Here is a 15,979-nt window from a genome sequence, read left to right as displayed (position 1 = left end):
ATAGATAATTTGAAGATTTATATGGCAAGAGACTAGTTGGAGATGTGCAAAGAAGAGATGAGGCTGGAAGACATTCAGGTCCAGGCCTAGAATGCTTGGATGACTTGCTAAGAGTTTGCGTTAAAAAGCTGATACAGATTTAAAGCGTTTTAGAAAAAAGAGTTCTGAGCGGAAATGAAGGTAATTAAGCTTTGAATTGATGTGCAGGGGGGAGTTTGCTCTGTACCGACGGCATCAGAATTCACCTGTCAAAAACAACCTGTCTTAAGGGAAAATGCTAAAAATAAGATGAGAATTGCAAACCTGGATGTTTTGCAGATCCCGTGTACATTTTATATCAGTGGGAGTCGTGTAAGTACTTTCATGAGGCGATCTTGTGATGCGGGGTCGTAGCTTTCTTTTTCGGAGTATGAGTCATTGATTATAGTGTAGAGTTGTCCTTTTTTTGCATATCCAAAATGGTCCCCTTATTTCCAGTTTCTGTTTCTTTCAAGTGCGAATTTAAAGAGACTTGCAAAGCAATCTGAATGAAGACTTCTCCCAGATTTTAAAGTTCCGTTCCTTCCCTATTTGACAATGGCGTCGTCATTACCTAATTCAGTAGCATTTTCTTTCAGCAACTTGTCTTATTTCTTCCTTTTTCTTTTTAAGGCATTCAAATCAATCTCCAGGAAGAAAACCAAAGTAAATAAAACAGCAAAATTCTAACCCTTTCATTCTGCACAATATTTAATTTAAGAAATCCAAGGTGGAATACAGAAAAGAAAGGCAATAAAAGGCTTTTGGAATGCCAAGGAGACTTCTGGCTACCTAGAACCAGAGTCCCACTGCGTCCCTGTAGCTTGGGGCCATTTCCCAGCTTCATGAGGTCCTGGCCTTGGGAGTGGAGTGGAAGCAAAAGAAACATTGGGGTGCTCTAAGGGGAGTGGGCCCCCCACTCCCTTGTGTGCCTGCAACTCCTGCGCAGCTGGGGTGATGGACTCACACCCTACAGCTGAGGTGCAGCCGTGTCACCATCCCTGCGGAGTGAAAATGCACCCTAGTCCTGTCTCTTTCTGAGTGTGCTCAGAAACCTAACTCACGAGTGAATGGTGAAGGTGATGGGTTGATTAGGACTGCTTAGATGCAATTATTCTAATGGAGCCTAAAATTAGGCTGCTGATCAGTAGGGAAGAGCTACACAGTGTTCAAAACTTACAGAATGCTCAACCCGTGATCAGGTGTGATGATTTAAACACGCATTTATGTAGTGTTGGGAGAAACACCTTCATTCTTTGCCATTGTCCCTAAGAGATGTGGGGATTCGGGTCGGGGCGGGGAGGGGAGATCAGATCACCTGCCTTCTCCCCAGGACACTCTGGTCCCCTCCTTGGGGTGGTCTCCCGGGAGCCCCTGTCACAGTGGACCCTTTGTGCCTTCCCTCCCAGCAGCCTGCTGGAGGCCCTCCGGGCACAGGCCCTGGCTCTCTAGGTGGGTTCCTGGGGAGTTAGAAAGTCCTGGTAGTTATCCTCTACTGCCGCAAGGAGACTTACCAGTCCCCGAGGAGAATTGCAGTTGCCTCGGCTGGGAAAGCTGAAGGCAAAGCTTCCTCTGCCCAAACTCGGTCCCTCCTTCGTGGCCCAGGTTGATGAGGGGCTGCACAGGAAGAAGGCAGGGGAGGGGAGAAGTGGGGTTGCTTGTGGAACTCTAGAGTGAGTTGCTGTGACTAGGATGTGACCTTGTGCCTGAGTGATGAGTGGGAAAGTAGATAGATGCAATTGAGCTCCAAGAAGATGATTTTATTCAACTTTAGTCTTGGGAGAGATGTGACTGAATTCTTCTAAATAAATTACATAATTTTGTTCAGTCTTATGTACCATGTGAAAACTTAGAAATTGCTTAACTGAGGAATGAAATCGCATTTTCAGACACACACACATATTTTCAGGCTTTCTCTCCCTGTGTACTCTCCTGGAGCATGGACATGCATAGCTCTAGATGATTTTGGAGTTCCGTCCTCTCTTCTCCTCCACGAGTTGTTTTGGTGACTTTTGCTGGCTATTCTTTGGGAATATCCCCAAAGCCCTGGTGCCTGGGGCTGCTCTGGCACGTTGCAAGTATTGAATAAACATCTTCTCAGTGAGTGCAGTGACTTGGAGCCCAGAGCTTCACCTGGATACAGGTGATATCTGTGTCATCCAGGATTCTGTGACGGCCCCAGCACCTTGTGAAGGCTGGGTCATTGTCTTGTCAATTAATGATAGCTCATAATGTAGTAAAGAAATGATACTCATTCCAAACGCTTTTGCCTATTCTGTAGTTTGCTTTTCATTTTATTTATAGTATTTTTATATGCATATGCAGGTTTTGGAGCTTTTTTGTTTATATGCTTTATATACGTTTATATATTTGTTTATTTAAATGTAGCCAACATTTTTGTGTGTGTGGTACTGAGACTGAACCTCAGGGCCTTTGTATACAGCCCTAGCATTGTTAATTTAATTTAAAAATTTTGAGAAAAAGTCCTTACTATGTCAAAAGTTGCTCAGGCTGGGCTCAAATTTGCAATTCTCCTGCCTCAGCTTCTCAGAGTCCCTGGGTTAACAGACATACATCACCACACCTGGCTAGATTTAGCCAATTTTAAAATTAAATGTCGGGCTCTTGTACCAAAGAGACCTAACCTGGCCACAATGTAAACAAAATCGATGTTGATTTCTTCCACATGAGACATGTAACGTTGTGCAGGTGTGTTCTGCCTCAGGTGGCCATGCAGGAACCAAGTCCTGCCATCCCCGGCCCCATCTTCCCTGGGCATGGCCAGAGCAAATCCACAGCTCACCCATGCTCCTGGAGACAGGACCTGTGCTCACATTTCACATGGCCTCAATGAAATGTGGGGTACAGTGGCCTCTGCTTAGCCTCCGGGGAGGAGGAGACATGGACTCCAGCTGCACAGTTGTGCTCCTGGCCACTGCTGTATCTGTTTTGCGGGACTGGAGATTATGCTGCATGCTTGGCAGGACAGGGCTGTCCCTCCTGAGCCACACCAAGCCCCAGCTATGTTTCACACCAGGACAGAAGGGGGAGGGAGTCTCATAGCATAGTCACAACCTTCCATTTACTTCATCCTCCCTCCAGTAGAATTCCCCTCACTCCACAGGGCATGTAAATATGCATTTACATTTCCTTACACTTTCCTCATGATACTGACCTGCCTTCCTCCCTTCCTCTCTTCCTCCCTTTCTTCCTGTAGCCAGTGCATTAACCCTATTCTCCCCTGCAGTGTCCTCCAAATTAGTCCTGGGAACTTCATGGTGATGAAAATGGTTTTATGCTAAGTGAGTGACAAAGATACCAAATGGTCAGTATTTGCAGAGAATCCTGGGCCCTGGGGATGATGGTCCTTGATGCCATTTTCCTAACAATACCAAGCTGTTGCCTCCATTGTTATAGAGCTGTTATATGTCCTGATGGTATCAAAACAAAACTGGGTCAGAATGCCAACACATCGCAAAAATCAATCAATTGCGCCAAATTATACTGGTTGTTATTATATTTTTCTCTCCTTTGTGCTTGTGATTCTGACTTGGAGTTTTGCAGAATTAGCCTTTCAGTCCTAGGAATCAGCTCACTTTCAAGAAAAAAGTAGAAAAACACTTTCGCTCTCACTGGAATGTTGAAGTCTTCCCAACACTAAAAGCCCTTCTGATTACATTATTGGCAGTATTAAAAAGACAATTTAAATACACAGGGGGAGATCACAATATATGGTGAATGATTACATTTTAAAAATTATTATAGTAAATGACACATTGCCATTAATCTCCCTCAAATGACTCCTCTTTGCTTCAACCTCACTTACTCCATTATGCTTGTCACTTTCTTAAGAAATTCTGGAAGTCTTCTTTCCTGAGTGTCTTTATGAGGTTTTGTCAAAAATATGATGAATGCTGCTTATAAGTGCCATCCAGCAGAAGGCAGATTCATAAAGTCATGATGCTTGGTGTTTACCCACCTAACTCACTGGATCTGGCATGCTGTGACTTATAGCTCCTCCCCAAAGTCAAGGACACCGAGGCAGCCATGACAGCACAGCCAAAGACACTCAGGAAAGACAATTTCCAGAACTGCTCCAGAAAGAGGGAGTATTTTGAGGGTAATTATTGGCAATGTGTTTTTTATTGTATTAAATTAAAAAAATTAAACATTTACTAGTTTTGGTCACATCACATGTGTGTATATAGTAATAAAATTTGTCAACATTCAGTTTTTCATAAGTCACTTTCTCAATTCAGCTTCTAAAACTAAATTTCTAAAACAAATTATGAGTAAAGAATCCTTTTTAAAGTACAAGATAGACTAATGATTCTAACGTACCAATGTATGACGTACCAATGCTTCAGATTTTATGTTGTAACTAAACAATAAGAAGTGATCCTTTTTCAGATTTTGATGTAGAACCATGAATTATCAACAGGTACCTGTGAATGCTGCCTTCTTTATTATATTATGATATATTAAATGGAACAATAGATATAAAAATCCAGATGCCTTTTATTAAACCATTCTCCGAAATGTAAAATAGTGATATTTGTCTCGCTATTTTAGGGAAGAGGGGAAATGTAATTATTGTATGAAAATAATGCATGGATTTTAATAGCAAATCAGCTATTAAACTCTTTTTCTTGCCTCAGAATCACCTGGAGTGATTTTTAAAGCACAGATTGCTATACCTTGCCAGGCCAAGACCTGTGAATATCCATTTATAGCTAATTGCCAGATGGTGTAGGTACTGCTTTGATACTTTCAGGACCCCTGTTCTGCCTTTTTCCTTGGATATATTAGGAAAAAAAAACTGTTTTAGCTGCTATTTAGGGAAGGAAAAAAGGTCAAGTAGCATGGATATAATAACAGTAGCTAGTGGTGTCCTTAGTTAGCAGATGTTGGGGGAGGAATTAAACATTTCAAGAACTGTTCAGAGTGTGAGGCTGCATACTTCATACAAGCTCCCCACTGAGCCCCATGCACTTCTGTGAATGGTGGCAGAGACATGAGATTCCTATATCATGGACAGGAAGGGCTTTATCACAGCATTGCAGTCTGCAGAGAATCAGCCTTCTTGCAGTGTGGCCAAGTCCCAGTTCCTGACAGGAATGTGGAGACACAGGAGAGAAGCAGGTGGTGAGTGCATAAGTGGTAGTTACGTTATAGCGGAGGAAAGCTGAGTGGAGGGTCCCATTTTGTTTTTATAATGCACAGTAAACCTGCCTGGCCTTTGTGTGTGGGATAGGTTACATTTATTATGCTTCCTTCCCAGTCCTCTAGTAGAATCGATTACTTATTTCTTCTAAAGCTCTACTCTACACTGATATTTTTGAAAATCTGGTGGGCAGTGAAGGTGGCTGGAAGCCCACAGAGATTTATAGATCCAAACAGGAAATGCTGAGAATTTGTCTATGCTAATTATTTATCAGTCCCTAACCACAGTTTATTAAACATAAGAGCCTTTAGACTTCAGAGAGAGCACTGTAGGGTAAAGCCACACTTCCTCTCCTGGTGCTGTTCTAAATTATTGTCATACATGAATAAGCTGTCCTACAGAGTAAAATTCCTATGCCTACTGGTCTTGTAAGAGGTGTAAAACAAAATATTAATACAAATTAAAATATATTAATTTAAAAAATGAAAGTAGTATTAATTGAATATATAGTGATGTGAGGCACAGTACACTCCACCTTTTTCAGTTGGCTAAGGACTGGCTCGCCACACTCCTTTTGTACAAGCTGCTGTGATTACTGTGTGATCTTCACCTGGTTGTTCCTTTGCTGTTGCCTCATTAGCTCAAGATAGTTAAAGCCACACTGCCTGCAACAGGATTACTCTAAACTCATCTGAGTCTCCAAGACAGAAAGCAAATTCCTAACTGGCTCTCACAGCTGGGAGATCAAGTGACCCTGGTTAGGACCGGAGACATCGATTTCTCACTTTGCCCATGCCAGTCCTCGATGAAGCTGTCATTGGTCTTCTGGCTGTGTTACCCTCATGGTGACTTCACCTAGAAGTGTGAGCACACTTTCACCTCCTCTTGGAGCCTGTTCCCTTGTGTGGCTGTCCTTGAAGGCTGTGCACCATATTTTCTGTCATCTTTTCACTTCTGTGTTCTTGGTCACTGTCCTGTAAAAAAGCCAGGGAGGGAATCTGACTGGCATCTAGGTCCCATTTCTTTCTTGAGAGTTAGGGGAGGGAATCACTGTGTCTAAAGTGATTGTTTTGTAAGCCTTTATGGTTTATTGGTTCTATATAAATACATGGGCACATATTAATTTGTGGTATGTTTTACGTGATGTTTGCTATATGATGCATCAACATGAGGAATTTCACTCCCCCTAATTACTGGGATGGGCCAGCTGGAAGTGTGTGACTTTTTCCTTGGGGATCAGAGGTCATGTGATGTGCAGCTGACCTAGGTAGGGAGGTGGGCAGAAGAGTCCACCAGCTTTAGAGTCTCAGAGCCTAGGATTTAAATTCAGAGGAAGACCTGAAAATCTGGTGCCTCTGTTCCAACATGTGGTTGTCTGAGCGACATGGAACTTCCTACTATTTTTTACTCACTATAGAAATAAAAATAGGGCCAGAGATTTAGCTCAGTGGTTCCACTGCCCGCCTGGCAAGTACAAAGTCCTGAGTTCAATCCTGGTAACAAAAAAGAATAAATAAATCCATTAATAACTAATTAATTTAATTAAATAAAACAAAGATCCTGAATTGAAAAGTGTAGAATCTTGGATGCTCAAGTCCACCTCTGGCCTGAGGTGCTCCCTCAGCCATGCCCTCTTCCTGTGAGGCTGTGGACTTAGATGGATGGTGCTGCAGGCAGACCCTCAGGGACAGATACAGCTGTCCTCCCAGTGCTGTTCTGTCTTTCAGGGACAGCCCATGTGTAAGTCAACCCCTGTGTTTTAAACCAGGTAACTTGATACTTTCGTGGTCCTGGAGGCTAAAGCTCCAGAACTAGGTGTCTTTTTGTATTAACATGTAAACTAAGTAAGTAAAAATAAATAAATAGATAAGGCTGTATATAGCTGTTGTGGTACTTAATATCTGGACAACTAAATGAGTCAAGTAGAACGAGGTTTCTGTCACTCCACATATCTATCAGTCTTGTCCAGACAACATCGAACACCGACACATCAGTATTAACTCTTGTCACCTCGACGTACCGCAGACTGAAGAACGTGGTCCCGCTGTCGAGCAGAAGTTCGTACTATCTGACCAGTAATGTCTCCTTCCCTCCTTCCCACCCTCAGGCCCCAGAGCGACAGGTCACTGTGTGTGTCCATGAGCTCCGCTCTTTAGATTTTACCTGTAAGTGAGCTTGTGTGGTGTTTGTCTATCTGTGCCTGACTTACTTCACTTAGATCAGCATCTTCCACGTTTATCAGTGTTGTCCCACATGACAAGATTTCCATCTGCTTAAGGCTGAAAAGTGCTCCATTTTTTATGTGCGGATATATCCATGTGCATGTGTCCATAATATCTAATACATATGTATTATTATATTTTATATATATTTATACTTTTTTCACCGCATTTTCTCTCTTTGATTCTCTGACTGCAGATACTTTGGCTCTGTATTGTGGCTATTGAGTATAATGCTGTGCTGCTCAGGCAGCAGTATCTCTTAGACATCCTGGCTTTACCGACTTTATTTCCTTCACGTGCATTCATTCTTCACAGTTTTAATAGCAGGATCACCGTCACCATACAGGGTCCCCGGAGATTATGGAGGCTGCAACAAAGAGCCTCAACCCACCCCACCCAATAGGATTGAAGGTTTGTGGACTCCTGGTGCAGAACAAGAATTTTCAGGACACACCAGGATGAGACAAAGGCTTTTATTTTTGTACACACTCAAAGACATACAGTGCAGACCCTTGAAAAGAAAGGTGCTTTATTTCCTGGAAGGGGAGCATTTATGCTTCTCTTGAAGGGGTGGGAGCCCAGGAAGAGCCCCCCCAGGAGGGTTCCAGCCTGTGTTATAGTTTGGGGCCTGTATTTTTTAGATAGGTAATTTAAACGTTCTATGGATTCCCTCAACCTGCTCCTTTATCTGAGGATCTCTTTACTTTCTCAGTTAACCCAGTTTACAGACTTTGAGTAAAGTATGCCTGAGGAATTTTGGATGTGGTGGTCTAGAAAAAAAGGAACCTCAGTTTAACCAAGGGGATGATGACAAGAATAACCTTGGGTGACTTTGACTGGGGCCAGAGGTTGCTCTCTTCTTCAGAGTACAGTTTTTACGTATGATTTCCTTGCATCCTTCCTGTCTGTCTTTCATTTCTTCTGTCCTGTCTCAGTCTGACACCTGTCTTTGGCATGAGTGCCTTGGGGAATGGTTCTGTGGGAAGGGAAGATTGGGAACAGTGGATTGTTTTGAGAATCTAGATTTTGGTGTTACAAATTATTCCTACATCCACAAATGTTAGGTATATCCTATGTTCTAGAAATATGTTTGGACCTTCTCACGGGTAAATAGAAATGATGCTAGACTATTTTCCCTGTTGGGAAATTACAATTAAAAACAAACTCCCCCAACAGAAAAGTCTTCTTCACAGGCAGTAGAGAAAGAAGATGTTTTATTGGGACTCACAGAGTCCTCTCACGTAATCCCAGCCAGGTGTCCAAGGTGACCAGTGAGGAAGCCCTCAGCTCAGGTCGTGGGGCACCTGTGGCTTCAGACTTCATCTGGTCCTGCTGGCCATGGGACGACGTCTGTGTAAGCCGATGGCTTCCAGAGGAGCGGTGGATGCCATCTTTCCAGCAGAAGGAGTGAAGAAGGGAGCTCCTGCCCTGCCCAGCCTGGAGTGGGGCTGCTGTCTCCTGTGATGTCCACCTCTGCGGGGATGATTCCCAGATGTGGAGGAGACAGGCCAGGCCACCAGGCTGCAAAGGAGATAGATGCATTTCAAAGAGAGAGAGATGCTTCTAATTACAGTTTTTTCTGAGGTAAATGCTCCAAGGAAAGGAAGGAGGGAAGCCTTTGCTCTTCCTTCTAGCAGGGAGAATTAAGCCTCTTATTTTTAATGTGTGTTTGCTGTTGCACTCCTTTTATTTATCTCAAATAAAAAGACCTTAACTTCAGTAATCTACAGCGGCACAAGTGAGGAACAGAAGAGATCTTGGATGCACTTGCTACTAAGCTGTACCTCATTGAGTTTTATTGAATGTAAACTTTTAAAATGGCTAATCCCACATTAATAACCAGGGTTTCTTAAGAGGAGAGTAGCGGTGTCAATAGTTCCTCATATGATCACGTGACAGGTGGCCTCTGGGGTCCCCGCCCCACAGCCCAGAGCTGGGGTGTAAACGGTGGCAAGGAGCCCCTAAGCTCCTGCACAGAGGATTTTCTTGGGGGGGGGTCCTTTTTGTGTGTTTCTGATTTTGATTTTGATTTTGCAGCCCTGGGGTTTGGACCCCAGGGGCGCTCTGCTCTGCCCATGAGCTGTATCCCAGCCCTCCTTAGTTTGGGTTTTGAGGCAGGGTTGTGCAGGCTGGACTCAAACTTAGGCTCCCCGTGCCTCAGCCGGCCCCAGAGTGATTCTGGGAAGTTTACTCTTTCTCCATGCCCCGAGCCTTTCCTGTTTCTGAGGGGGCTCCTTGGGGTCCCTTTTTCGACACCATTGCTTCGGGCCAGCCTCTGAGATGCGATGTACTCCGTCCTCTCAGCGATGGGGACAGAGCCCCAGTCCTTCGTCCGCATTAGCGTGGTCAGCTTCCGCGGGCCGGCACTTCTAGTTTTCCTGTTAGGAGTCTCTCCTCGTGGAAGTGAGAATTGACAACTAATTACATAAATGGCTAAGCTTTGATGATTTTTGCAGTTTCTGCCTCTCCACGTCTGTTGCACTCAGAGCATCTTGTCACTGGGAGAGAGACCCAATTATGCTGCCACCTCCACTCTAAACGGATCGCAGAGTTTTTTAACCATAGCCATAGTCAAGATGCTCCTTGCACAATAAGCTAAGTGTCCCCCGTCAACAGTTATTTTAAGCACTATCAAGTCAATTCGAACTAAGGGAAACATCAGGAACATCAGGAAAGCCTTTTCTTGTTAAAGTATAGAAATCCTTGGCTAGGCGCCTATAGTCCCAGGGCTTGAAAGGCTGAGGTCGGAGGATCGATGCATTTTCAGGCCAGCCTGGGCTCCATAGTTAGCTCAAGGCCAGCCTGAACTGTACAGCAAGATCCTGTCCCCCAAATCCAGAAATAAATAAAAAAGTTTAGAAATTCTTATTTTTGCACAGTCCTGCTCCTTCCTGTTTGATTTCTTGGTAGTGGGGTTCTGAGCCTCCCTCCCTTCACCCGCTGTCCCTGGCTCTGGGCCTGAGAGGGGCTGAGAGAGGGGGCGGGGCGGCTCCTCTTGGAAGCTCCGTGCATCTGGAGTGCCAGCATCCCTGTGCCCAGACACAGGGCTGTGGCACTGCCTGCCACTGTGCAGCATGGGCCGTGCTCAGAGCAAGGGGACAGTCACAATGCATGGCGTTGTGGCTTCCACAGAGCCCATAGCATGGCTGTGATTAATAAATAATGGGCTATTTATGTTGAAGTTGTGTTTACTGGCAGATGCCCTGAAAGATTCAAAGGGTATGTGTGAATGATGAACGCCCTTGTTGTTTATTCAGTGCTCATTGCTGTTTTCCATGTGATCACATCTTGGGACGACTTCTTGAATATCAAATCACGAGGAAAAGTTACACAGTTTTCTCCCTAGATTTTTCCAGGAGGCCGTTTAAGAACGCCCTGTTTTGTGTCTTTGCGTCTGTGTCTGTCCCTGGCTGTGGGAGGCAGGTGGAAAAAGGAAACATCTGAAGCCTTCAGGCTTCCCATCCTGTCTTGCCATTGACAAAGCCATCTCAGGCTGGGGGCTGCTCGGCTGGCAGCAGGCAGCTGCTGAGCGGGTCAGCGGCGTGGCAGGGGAAGATGGTAGAGTATCGCCAGGGTGGCCAGAGGAAGCAGAGCCGGCTGGATCTTGGCAGGGAGACCATGTGCTTTGGGTTTGCATGGTCAGCCTGCGTGCCCAGCAGGACAGGAAAGAAAGACGTGTAGCCTGTTGTCCCTGACTCCCGGGCTCAGATGTTCTCTGTGTACATTAATTGGAAAGAGCCTGACAAGTCATCGGTCATCCATCCAATCTTTCAGAAAGGCAGCGCCTAAGGTTGAGTGGGAGCCATTTAAGAGGCTCTCACTCTGCAAATGGGAGCTTCAGTAGTGACATTTCCACACTGGAGTAGAACTCCAGGCACTGAAGCCCAGAGGAGCCCCAGTGGAGGCAAGAGGGAAGGGAGCTATGAGGGCAGCTCCGGGCTCTCTGCCTCCCTTGTGGGGTCAGGGTTAGGGTAAAGGGTTAGGGTTAGGGTTGAGGCTTGGGTTAGGGGCACGGTTAGTTCAGAAGCCTTATGTGGTGCTCAGCCCTACCTCCCCATCACCTGGACAGCAGGGCGCGGCATGTTCCACAGGCCATAGCCATAGTCACGTCATATCAGGCTGTTTTCTTGTGCCTTCTGCATCCTGCTGCCATTCAGCTCAGCAGAACCCAGAGGTTAAGAGTAAGATTCTTGGCCAATTTTTTCGTTTTCTCATATATTTTTTCCCTTATCACCTTGCCCCTACCCTTCCCACTTTCCCTACACCTTTAAAGTGTTTGTAAAAGGGGAAGGGAGGAGGGAGTGAAGGGAGGGCAGGGACAAGGGGAAAAAAATGAGAACCAAGACCTGTCATGTAAAGGTACAAGATCCCAATGATGAATGGAACTGTAGTGTGTACCTAAAATGTACCAGTGAACTCCATGAGAGAAAAAAGAAAAAGATTCTTGGGCAACCAGTTCAAAAATCTTCCAGAGCAGAATCTTCACAAATTTATAGTATAATTTAGCAGTAGAAATAACCAGTTTGTACTTGAAAAGCAAAGTTTTACTCCTTTAGGAAATACACACAATAAAACATTTTCTTCCTGCTTATTGTACTTAACTATTAGGAAGTAATAAACAAATGGACTTATATCTGAGAATTCTTTATATGTTTAGAAACCAATAAAGATTGGTTTTAGTATCATTTAGTAGTGAAAAAATAATATACCCACTATTTTACATATTATACAGTTTCCTTGTGTATTGCTTGTCTACAATGTGCCTGAGCCTGGGTTTCGTTCCCAGCACCCAAAAAAGAAAGGAAAAATAAAACATGTTGGGGCTAATGCACTGTTACTAACTACAGTGTTCCTAATATACATTAGGGCTTTAGACTCGTTCAGCCTTATTTCTCACTGTAATAGAAAACCAAACCCCGCTGTAAGATGCATACCTAGAAAGTGCGTGTTCACTCCTGCATGCATGCTTTTGTGTGTTGGGGATTGGAGAAAGTGAGCGAGGATATTAAAATGAGAGATCTCTTATTGTATTATTTTATTTTATTTTTAGGTGCTGGTGAATCTGGGAAAAGTACAATTGTAAAGCAGATGAAGTAAGTAGATTTGAAAGATTCAGTTTTTGAAAGTGTACCCTTCCATCCGAGGAACTGAAGTGTTGTGTGTTTTCCTTTCATCTGACTAGAATTATCCACGAGGCGGGGTATTCAGAAGAGGAATGCAAGCAGTACAAAGCGGTGGTCTACAGCAACACCATCCAGTCGATCATTGCTATCATCCGGGCCATGGGGAGACTGAAGATAGACTTCGGTGACTCTGCTCGGGCCGTGAGTTACGGAGTTCGCCGGCACAGCCTTAGCCCCAGGGGTCAATGAATGGCTTGAGTGACAGCACTGGGCTCTCTGTCATAGGCTCCTTGGTGCCACGGTCATTGCACATGTGGGTGGAAGTGGACAACAGCTTTCGCAGCAAATGGAATAAGAGTAGATGGGGTCACAGCCTCCCCCTTTATAGCTGCACTTACCTTCTCCATCAGGGCATTTGGATCTCTGCTCTATGCCCACCCCCATGATGCATCACACTGGGTAATTCTGCATCCCCCTGTTTGTCAGCTTTCTATTACTGTTACAAAATACCCAAGGCGATCAACTTAAAAATAAGAAAGGGTTATTTTGGCTTGTTGCTTTGGAGGTTTTTTAGTCCTGATTGCCTTTGGCCTGTGCTGAGGAAGCACAGCATGATGGGAGCCTAAGAAGGAGGAAGTGAGAGAGAAGAGGATGCGTGCCGTAGTCTCCCTAAGGACACTACTCCAGTACCCAGACCTCCCGTAGGCCACCGTGTTGTGCTAGTGTCACGAGCTGCCAGCAAGCCTTCAGCACACGAGGTTCTGGGGGACACCCTGGCCTCCTTTACAGTTTGTGTCATTAGCTCCGAGCAAACTCTATGAAATCTGCATTTATAATCGGAGAAACTGAGATGTTCTAATTATTTGTTTTCAAGGCCAGACTAATCTTAAATAAAGAAAGCAGTATACAAGTTTGTTTTTTTTTTTTTTTTTTTTTTTGGAATAAGAAAATATTGGCTATCAAAACAAAAAACAAATAGGGACTTACTGGGGATTTAGCTCAGTGGTTCCACCACCTGCCTTGGAAACTCAGGGCCCCAAGTTTGATCTCAGGTACAAAAACAACAACAGCAACAGCAACCATCAAACATGGATCAGAATTTCAGAGCATCAGGAACCTTGGAGATGAGCGAGCTCCATGCATTTGCTTTTCTAGTGGACAAGTGGAGACCCGTGGGAAGAATACAGTGCAGGGGTGGGGCCTGGGAGACCTCCATGGGCTTGGTGTTGAGTTTCCAGTTTGCTGGGGAGCAGGTCTGGCCCAGCCCTGGGGCACTTGGTCTTCTTTCTGTCCCCGGCCTCTGATTGGTTGCTTTATCTGTCTATTTCAAGCTGGTTCACACAACACTGACTCTTTTCTAATACCTCATGAAGAATTTGACCTGACCTGAAACCTTTAACCAAATCCTACTATAATATTCAGTTTTCTTCACAAAGTGGGTGCGTTTGAATATCAGTACCCCTTTGGACTTTTTATGTATTTAATGTTTTTTGTATGCGCACACTGTTTCTATACACTGTATTATGAAGATTTTCTATGTAGGGTCTGTAACTTTTTGTCTTAGAATCTGCTAGATTTTTTTTTAACAACTGGAAAATCCACCCTTAATAAAAAAGAAAAATGAGTGAAAGCAGCATTAGAGGATGCACATTGGAGAAATCAGTGTAAAATTAATATTAGTCTATAAGCTATTTAAAATTTTTCTTATAAATTATTAATTTACTCAGTTTATCCTTTTAAACAAAATTTAAAGGCTTACTGTAATTAAAATTTTCACTTGGATTTCAAGATCCTTTTTAAATGAGTTTTATTGTATGTATTTAAGGTTTACAACATGATGTTATAGATAGAATCATTACTATAATGAAACAGATTAACTCCTATCATTGTGTATCACAAGAGATAGAAAGAGAAAAGAGGAGGAAAGCTACAGTTTTTTAAACAAAAATCTTAATGCAGGGCCAGGGATTTAGCTCCGTAGTTCCACAGCCTGCTTCTCAAGTATAAGGTCCCGGGTTCAATCCCCAGTACCAAAAGAAACAAAACAAAACAAAACAAAAAACTCCGAATGCAATGGTATTAACTGTAATCCTTATGTTGTCAAAAAAAAAAAATCTAAAATATGTTGGTGAGGTTATGACAAAAAGGGAGTGAGTCCCAGTGCACTGCTGGTGAGGATGTTGCTGAGTTTATCCACCATGGAAAGCAGTGGGCGATTCCTAAAGAAATTAAAAATAGAATAACCACAGGACCCAGCCGTCCATCTCCTGTACGCGGCCAAAGGAGATGAAGCAGGACACTGGCACTCCTGTGTCATCACGCCATTGTCACAGCACCCGAGACAGAGACACAGCGTGTCTGGCAGCAGGCAAACGGCTGAGTGCATTTAGTGACGTGGGTGTGGGTATGCGTGTGCAAATGTACGTGTCTGTACACGAATATGAATGTTTTACACGGTGGAATGTTGTTTAGACTTTTAAACAGAGCCTACCATTTTCCACAATAGGGACTGAAGGGATCTTACGGCAAATTAGCAGGCATAGAGAAAACATACTCCTGCTGTCACTTCTGTGAAGTCAGACGAAACACTCGAGTGTACAAAGACTGAGAAGGTGTGCAAAGCAATGAGGCGGTATGGGCAAAGGCTACAAAGTGACAGATACAAAAAATGAAGAAATTCAGGCACGGAAGGTACAACGTGCAGTCTGTAATCAAGACCATTTAAGGTCATTCATTCATTTAGCATTTATTTGTTTAAACACACAAGAAGTATTTATTGAATGAATAAATGATAACCGTGTAAGCTCCAAATTGAATATTAGATAAGGCAAAAAGTATTCTGGATGTAATCAAGTCATTTCTGAAGCGACAGTTTAGAGGAATGTTTTGAATTATTGAAAACGATCCTGAAATTTTCTTGGAAATGTTAATCACACTAAGCTTTTTAATCTTTGTTTTGAAGGACTGCATAAAAGGAATCCACTTGTAGATTAAGAAGGAATTAATAAAAATTGTGCTCTACCACTTCCCATGATGGTAATTGAAATCTTTTATGAGACTCGTGTACGGAGTCTCACATTCAAATCTGCTGTGTGGCTGTAGGAGAGCGAGGTTTTGTAGCCAGTCTTTGGCGATAGCGACGGCTCAATGACGGGCAATGAAGCTTTTACGAAGTGCTTCTATTTCCGTAGTTTTCTCTCCATGACTGTTGTTTTGTACCCTTTTCTCTCCTTCTCCCCCACCCCTTCTTTTCTCCTTCCTCCTTTTCAGAGACAGTTTCACCCTAGACTCTGAGCAGCCATGAATAACTTCGTCCCCACCCTGTTTCTCTATCTGCCCCCTCTTTCCGAGGCTCTGGAGCAGATGCCTGGGCCCGCTCCCCTCGGCAGGCCCGGACTGTCTTCTCTGTGCAGACAGAGGGTCACTTCCGCTGGCCTTGGCTGTCTCGTGGC

General features: G+C 43.9%; 1 protein-coding gene across 1 annotated transcript in view; it reads left to right on the top strand.

Moving 5' to 3' along the window:
• The window catches only part of Gnai1 (G protein subunit alpha i1), a 51,735-nt gene that overhangs the window by 11,311 nt on the left and 24,445 nt on the right, over positions 1-15,979 (top strand). The window contains exons 3-5 of the mRNA XM_033755890.1: positions 7,106-7,347; positions 12,455-12,497; positions 12,587-12,728. Of these exons, the coding sequence (XP_033611781.1) occupies positions 7,106-7,347; positions 12,455-12,497; positions 12,587-12,728 (427 nt within the window). The remainder of the gene's footprint in view (positions 1-7,105; positions 7,348-12,454; positions 12,498-12,586; positions 12,729-15,979) is intronic.

Source organism: Fukomys damarensis, unplaced genomic scaffold, assembly GCF_012274545.1.
Source record: "Fukomys damarensis isolate Sample0158 unplaced genomic scaffold, DMR_v1.0_HiC HiC_scaffold_4, whole genome shotgun sequence".
Taxonomy (NCBI): Eukaryota; Metazoa; Chordata; class Mammalia; order Rodentia; family Bathyergidae; genus Fukomys; species Fukomys damarensis.
The sequence above is the reverse complement of the archived record's forward strand: the minus strand, read 5'-3'. Positions and strand labels throughout refer to the sequence as shown.